The sequence below is a fragment of the Genypterus blacodes genome, unplaced genomic scaffold (genome assembly GCF_046128005.1).
Source record: "Genypterus blacodes isolate CSIRO-AG114 ecotype Tasmania unplaced genomic scaffold, CSIRO-AGI_Gbla_v1 ptg000048l_1, whole genome shotgun sequence".
NCBI lineage: Eukaryota > Metazoa > Chordata > Actinopteri > Ophidiiformes > Ophidiidae > Genypterus > Genypterus blacodes.
Window position 1 is genome coordinate 2,219,775 of NW_027466861.1, and position 7,988 is coordinate 2,227,762.

The 7,988-nt window shown below is 44.9% G+C and overlaps 1 protein-coding gene across 1 annotated transcript; it reads right to left on the minus strand.

Annotated features, from left to right (window-relative positions):
• Nucleotides 1-363: 363 nt before the first annotated feature.
• On the minus strand, nucleotides 364-7,479 carry nfe2l3 (nfe2 like bZIP transcription factor 3). The gene is made up of 5 exons (XM_076149797.1): nucleotides 6,181-7,479; nucleotides 4,561-4,638; nucleotides 3,759-3,872; nucleotides 2,817-3,267; nucleotides 364-2,712 (listed from the first exon to the last, which is right to left on the minus strand). Exons 1-5 carry the CDS (start codon nucleotides 6,694-6,696, stop codon nucleotides 1,940-1,942), a joined length of 1,932 nt encoding a protein of 643 aa, XP_076005912.1. The 5' UTR covers nucleotides 6,697-7,479; the 3' UTR covers nucleotides 364-1,939.
• Nucleotides 7,480-7,988: the final 509 nt, after the last annotated feature.

Sequence of the window (7,988 nt, forward strand, 5' to 3'; positions counted from 1 at the left end):
ACAATTCCTTGAACTTGGCATTTTAAATAAATTGCAATTTTTAATATATTTATTTTTATGTATGTATTTATTTAGTACCATTGCAAAGACAGTCTTTATTTATTCAACATATATAATGAATGTGAGTAATTAGGTCAACGTCAAGTATTTTGGTGACTGCAAAAGTATGTGACAGCACTTCCACCATTTTTGTAGAATGACCCCGTTATTGCTTCCGTAAACTGACGTACAGAATAATAGAATATCTTGCCATTTAAAGTTGTGCAACAAATCAAGCATTACTTGTTAGTAAAATAATATGTATACTACAGATTAGACCTAAATTTACGTATTTTCTCAGTGAAACAACAATGAGGCGGGACATTTGAGGTTTTTCCATTTATTTTTCAACTGGAAAGAACAATGAAAAACAATGAGCATTTTAAACGTCCTAAGTGAAATCATACTAACAACATTCAGCAACCATCATGCAATCAAAAACACTCATCCTGAACTTAGAAATTATATAAAAAAAGAAATGAACACAAACAAGAAAAAGAAGTAACTTCTTGGTCAAACCAGCAAATTAAATAAGAATTTGCAAGGAACAAAAGGGAAAGTGATACTTCCTCGGGCTCACTGTAGTTACTCATTAACTTTTGTCAGTTTGAAATAAAATAAAACATCTTAAATCAACTCGAGTGTTTTGTAGAGGTGGTGATTGTATATTTTCAGAGATTAGGTGGTTCAGATCCGTTTTAGTGCCGTTTCAAAGATTTGTGGTCGATGAATCGCACTTGGGGGGCTTTCTTGTCATTTTGCCCAAATCCATAATACAAAATAGGGCATGAGGTAGAATGTTAATCTTACCCAAAGCTATTAAGTACTCGGATGCAAGGACGTGCTTGGAATCAATTAACGATTTAAAATGTGAAAAGCTAACCTCTTAAAAACATTTGTGACAGTCTACATCTTGTGGATCAAGTAAACACACACACACACACACACACACACACACACAAACACACAATACCCCAAACAAATTAAGGCCTTTTAAATGTAATCATTGGTATATTGTATGTCTCAATGACATAAAATATCAGGCAAACAAAGATTTTTTTTTTCAGTATAGGTTTGGAACAGTACATGCCCTCAAACATTTGACTCAAAGCTGTAAACAACAAGCCGTTATTAATTATTCTTGCCACTTTGAGATAAAGTTGCCACTGTGAAAAGAAGATACTGCCCTTTAATAGTCTCTTGGTGCATATAATCATTTCAGAAACCTCAATAAATACAATCTGTAACCCCTGGCTCATACCGCGTACGTACGGTGCCCGAGAGGCGACACTGAAGGATTCAACAGACTCATCAGCCTCCTACAGCTTCATCCAGTAACTGTCACAATGCAAAAACCATGTGGACTGTCAGATATCACACACAGATACAGTGTGTACGAGAAGCCTTCAGACCCTTTCAACTTCTCAACATTTGTTATGTTTCACACTCATCTTACTCCCACTTTGGCGAGAAAGAAATAGAATTTAATCCATTTTAAGATGAATCTGAAACCTTAAAAGTGTCCTCAACATTTCCGTATGCACTGTATCTCTGTGAAGACAATAGGACTCGGATTTGATATTGTTCACAGGCACAGAGAGAGACTGCTAGCAACGCCAGCAGGTTAGCCGTTTCTCCGGATGATCCAGAGCGCCTCTGTGCATATCCAAAATGCAAAACAATGTCCAGTGTGTAAGCTACATTTTTCCATGAGAAAGTTTATTTACACATATTTGGAGTTTTTGTGTGTGTTTTTTTTTTTGCAGCTTTTGTTTTTGGGTTCCAACGGAGGTGAATCCACACGCTCGAGGAACAAAAGGACAACACAAGATCCCAAAACCAGGGTCAGGGGAAAGTTCCAAAGCATCCCAAAACATGAAGTCTCATCTTTGTCAGTCTCTCACTGCTTCTTCCCCTTCTTCCTCTTGTCTGCTTTGCTGCCAGTTGATGTGGAGACTGCAGGCCTCCTCACAGGCTGGACCACGACCCTGCCGTTAGCCCCGCACTGCAGGGTGAACCTCTCAGGGCTCAGGGGCCGTCCCGAACTGTCCCTCAGTCGGGCCAGGACGTCCCTAGTCAGCTGATCGATCTGCTGGCCCACCGCGCCCATTGTCTTGACTGTGAGGTGCTTCTCTCTCAGCATTCGGTCTCGCTGAGCTTGCAGCCGCGCAACCTCGTCCTGGAGCCCCGTGATGGCATCGAGTTTGCGCTTGCGGCAGTTCTGCGCTGCCAGCTTGTTCTTCCCCCGCCTGCGTATGTCCCTCAGGAGCGTCACCTGATCAGCGGAGAAGCCATGGCCATCCAGGACCTCCAGGAACTCCTCCACAGGCATGTTGACGATCTGCAGGGCAGAGAACGGGATGCACAGAGCACGGGCTCGCATCTCATCGCGACTCATCTCCGTCTCCTCCAGCTTTGGCCCCTCGTCGTCGCTGAGAGGCTCTTCTTTGATGTCTTTGGGGCTAAACTTTCCTACCGACGGCTGGTGGAAGAAAGCCGGGGAGGAGTAGCTGTGATCGTGCCACACACTCTCACTCAGATCCACAGGTGACCATGTTGTAGAGTCGTCAAACACGCCTTTGGAGGGCAGAGAATCCAACTCGCTGCTGTAGCCTGTAGCCCCACACTCATCCTCGCAGTACAAACTGGATGAGGATGACATCTCAGATGTGCCTGAACACATGAACATAGTTGTTGTAATTGATCACAATCGAAATCACAATTTAAGAGAGAAGAGATGTCTGATGTTTGACCTGAGAGCTGAGATTTCCACCTACCTGGTGAGGCCGGTCCTCCGGAGCTGCTCTCCAATGACAGACCGGAGTCCGAGTCCAAGTCCTCGAAGACATGCGGGTCTATGCTCCCCATCAGCTGGGAGTCGATGGTGTCCAGGTCTTCCAAACCCAGCTGATTGATCTGGTCAAACACCGCCTCATCCAGACAGTCGCTCATGTTTCTAGTTAGGGTGCAGACCGACGCGAAGGGGAGTGCGGCCATGCCCAGAGCCATCCCAGGCAGGGAGTCAGAGTGGGACGAGTTTGTGGACTCCAGTCGAAAGAGGGGCGCCCGCTGTTGGGCGACGGGCCTGGCTTCCGCGCTCTCTGACGTCATGCCGAACACCCCGGACCTGGTTACCATGGCGTCGTGCAAACTCACATCCTGGCTGATGGCGCCCGTGATGTCTGTGCCGAGCACCGGCAGACGCTCGGTGACCAGGGAGTCCAGGTCCTACAAAACAGATAACAGTTCAACTTAATTTGATGCTTGGCTGCTGTATAAACCCTCACACACCTTTGACACTATGGAAGTATTATTTAACACAAGTTCCTTTCCTTTCCTGTCATTTTGAAGCTGTGTTAAGCTTTAATAATGGCCACACCTTATAAAATATACCTCTGCAGCATTCTCTCAGCTACTTCATTTTTTTGCTGCGACACCACTCAAGCTGCGAATTGATGCGAGAAGCCAATCATTAAAAAATAGACCTTTCTGAGTGAAAGGTAGCAGGAAAACACTGTGGAGACGGTATTAATGTCAAACTTAGTTTCTAGCCTTAGATGCGCCTCATGGATTGTGATCTGTGGATCCATAAGTCAGACCTGGCACCTGACACCAAATATCTACAGAATGCTCTGATCATGAAATCTTGTAAAATCCCTGGAATACTTCTTTAAGCTTGAACCTTTGGTGCATAAAGAACTACTTGGTGGCAGACTTACATCAAGGTCAGTGACGGGCATTGAGAGTAACTGGCTCCAGTGCTGGTCAATGTCAATGACTGGAGGTCGGTGGGGCACTGGACCAGACACTGCAGAGATGCCATCGAGTAGACTCTGAAACACAACACAGCATTCAGGGCAGCGCATTAATGGGACGGCTGAAATGCCAAGCTACCCCCCCAAGACAGACAAAGTGACGCTTCTACATACAAGAAAAACAAAAAATGCCATGTTACTAAAACTCAACAATGCAAGGACTGATTGTCAGACACACAGTCTATTGTTTCCCTATTCCACAAATCCACCATCAGAAAGCTACATTTTCATATTTTGACTATTTAAACTCACGCAAGACCGTAATTGCCAGTAAAAAAAAAGAAGATATTCTACCATGAAAGGTTCCTGACGTCAAACTACAATACAAAGCAACTGATGGAGGCAATCATGACTCTAGTGGCACGTCCTGCTTCGTTTGTCGCACACACACACGCACGACGAGACTAAGCGACTTTCCTTTAGAATGTTTCGAATCGAAAACAAAAAATTGCAGAGTCAACCGAGCAGTCAGAACACCGTCGCTCCCAACAGTGTCAGACTCTACGGCTGCTTAAATACACCACAGCGATGTCATGAAGCAGAGCGTTGACATCATACTGGCAATGTGACGTCATGCAAATGAACCAAAAAGCCACGACGGTGATGTCATCCAAACAAAAAGAGTCAAGACGTACTTATTATGGCATACACACGTTAGTAAATCTAGTTCATGTTTGGCTCTTACAGTGACCATGCAGGGCCGTACCTCTTGCTCCAGTGTGGAACTCTGAGCCAGCTGACTGAGTGCAGCAGGTTCTTCCTCTTTGACATCAGCAGTGTCGTCCTGCAGTGGAGAGAGAAAAGGTCACAGAATAAGGATGCGGGATAAAAAAGGTGGTGGCAGAGAATAGCGCCCCACTTCGAGAGCTGACAAAGATCTTTAAAGTTCTGAGTTCAGACACCCTGATCCAACTTAGTGAACGTGAAGTTAAAACAGTGTCTTGTTCACTGACAGAGAAGCGGTTATCACTCCTGAAGAGACGTGAACACAGATGAACTGACGATGGACAACAGTTAACCACAACTGTTATCAGCTGTGGCTCATTCACAACTGATGTATAGACTGGAGGATTATCTCTATGTGTGTTTGTGTGTCTTCTAAGAAAGAGTTGGACTTATACCCCCACCCCTTGGTAAAAAAGGGGAATAACGACTGTATGATTGGAAGTTAAATGCTGGAGGCTATAACTGTACAGGTTGTACTCCAATCCCACCCAGTTCTACCTCAGCTCTGTTGGAGCTTGTAGACTTATGCAAGTGGCCTTTACAGTTTGAGCCGCTTCAAACCATCACACCTGTGGTCCCCTCCTTTGACAAAGTCTTCACAGAAGTTACAAAACACTCAATTAGAAGCTAAAATATCAACAACAACTACACAAAGATTGGCTGAAGATTCAAGTGTTTGTCATTCGCCATGTGATGAAGAGCCCTGGGTGGGGGTAGTGCTCAAGTATGGACTGCTGCTTTTGTGTAAGCAAACAGGGTGTGGGGATTAAGCCTCACTCCTCCACCTCTCAAGGCCCACAGCTGGTGGGTTAGCATGAAGAATGGGTTTACAGTTACACAACCACAAACATCAAATGGCCTCAGGACATTGCAACCATCAAGCAGCTGTTTCTACCCTGAGCGAGAAAAACTTGATCACTGGGGCAATCAGAGACAAAAGGCCCGAGGTGGAGGTGTGATTTGTCTACAAAGATATAATCATGAACCGATTCAGTAAGAAACATGGATGAAACTATGACTGTGATGTAGAGCTGATCATGGTCAACCAGGGCAGTAAACAAGCCAATGGGGGCCCAGAGTGGTCTTGTTTGTGAACTATGTACACCATTACAGTCGTCTGAAAGCTGTTTTCTTATCATCCATTTGCCTTTTTAGTACAATTGATTGTTTGCCCTTTATTTTTTTATCTGTTATTATGAAACACAGATGTACAGAGGCTGCCTTACACTGTTACCGTGGCCACAGCAGAAGGGGGGGCTTGTCATAACATGTCCCATACTGGAGGGTAACAGGTGCAACCGTCAGTCAGAAGAATACTGAAGAAACAACGCCACAAACCAGTCAGTCAGGCTCAGTGGTAAGCTGGCACATGTGCTGCATAGTTCAATCAGTTCTGTGATTAGATCAAGATGAAGGCCAGATAACTGAAATGTGTGTTGATCCTATCAAAATGAAAGTGAACCTCAACCTGACTTGTGCCCACACGCCATTGTTTTTCTTCCTTGTATACCAGAATACAAGACATAACAACAACAAACTTGTCTTGATATACAACCAAGTTACCAGAAAGGTGTACTATACTTCTCTCACACACACTTGCCTCCGTTAGAAAACTGGAGGCCCCAGAGCTGCAGGGCCCCTGGTCCAGCTGCGGGAGTGTTTGGCCCACCTCTCGGCCGCTGTCAGGCAGGTGATCGCGGTCATCTCCGTCCCCGAGGGTCTGTGACCCGGAGCTGGTGGCGGTGCTGTTGTCGCTGGTCACAGGCTCTCCGCAGTCAGCCTTGTCGGTGGCAGACACTTGGTGCACCAGCCATGCGTTCACCTGTGTTGGGAACCGAGGGGAGCCAAGAGTCCGCACCTCGTCCAGCAGCCTGCGACTGGCGAAGAAGTAGTCCAACTCGGGACATTTGGGGTGCACGGTGTAGCCATCGAGAGTGTCTCTCAAACTGTGGAAGGGTGTCTGGATGTAGGCTGAGCTGGGACCCTGGCTAATCTCGATCAGTGGCGTAAAGTAGCCGTTCAAGTAGCTGTCGACGTCCACGCGAACTCCAATCAAACTTAGTAAGATCGTAAACTGGATCAGGCCTTCTGTGAAGTATTTTTTCGGGATTTGCATTTTCTAAATACTTCGAGAACTGCCGATAATAGCGAAATCCCGACCCAACAGTTCCCCTTTTCCCCCAAACGAACAAAGAGAAAGGCCGAACAAAAGAGCACGCCTCCCCCTGTCAGACAAAGAGGTCCACCCGTACCGGCGAAATCGTTAGATAGCTAAGCTAGCGGCTAGCCGTTAGCTATCAGTTTTAATTGCGATAACGCGAGCGTCTCCGCAGAAACATACCGTGCAGGAGTGTATTCGGTCCCATAAAGCGGAGAACTCGTGCTAGTCGTTGTTATTTGGCTATGGAATCCTCGCTAATGTTGCTCATTGAGGATAAATATATGTCGGGAAGGCTAAATGCTGCCACAGTAGTGTGCCGCTACTGAGGAGGAGACTTCACGTCCTGATTTGCATAAAGCTCGTGCCTATACTCAATCTGATTGGACAATACGAACGTCTGTCAAGATTCTGACTAATAGGAGCAAAGCACGGCTAATAACCACCGGAAGATTCCACCCACATTAAACCAACGCATGAGGATATTTAACTATACAATACAATATTTAAGGGACGTGACTTTCGAAAAACACAGTGACGTGAAGAATATTGTTTTCTATCGCGTTAACTTCTCACAAGCGCTAGTTATTTGACAGCAGACATTAGGTAACTGCTCAGGGAGGAAGTTGGGCTACATTTCCGGGGCTGTTTGTTCCACTGACCTGCTTTCATCCCGTGTCTGCTCTACTGGCTGTTTATGTAACTGCAGCATGAACTTGTTAAACCTACGAGCAGCACATAATGTCCTAACATGCTCACTTATAGAAACTGGGATTATATAACTGTAAAATCCACACTTTATTTCCCATCACATTTGTATTAGTATTTGTAATCCTGTAAATTATATAATTCACGTTCACAACATTCCTACTGCTGACAAATGCCCTTTAAACCAGACGATAAGATAAGATCTGCTCATGCTTGATGTCAGAATGACCCAGTAAACACTAGATGAAGAGGAGCATGAGGGATATAAACCTCTAAATAGGATTATCATACGTTTTATTATTATATCTTATTAATACAATTAATTTCTTGATTGTCACTGATATACCTGACAAATATTGTGAGACCAATATATTGCTTTTCAAAACGTGTTGACAGCATACTTACTGGGGTTGTTTTCCAGCGTTTTACATAACATGCCATGCAGATCAAGCACCGTGCACCCTCGAAGTAGTCAGGAGGAGAAAAAAAAGATAAAGGGTACATAAGGTCATATTTGATTTGGGGGAGCTTGAGTCTTTCCT

Coding starts and splice junctions, on each gene's coding strand:
- nfe2l3 (XM_076149797.1), bottom strand. CDS start 6,696: ATGCAAATCCCGAAAAAATACTTCACAGAAGGCCTGATCCAGTTTACG. Junction 4,639..6,180: donor CCTCCAGTTTTCTAACGGAG/GCAAGTGTGTGT, acceptor TCTCCACTGCAG/GACGACACTGCTGATGTCAA. Junction 3,873..4,560: donor GTTCCACACTGGAGCAAGAG/GTACGGCCCTGC, acceptor GTTGTGTTTCAG/AGTCTACTCGATGGCATCTC.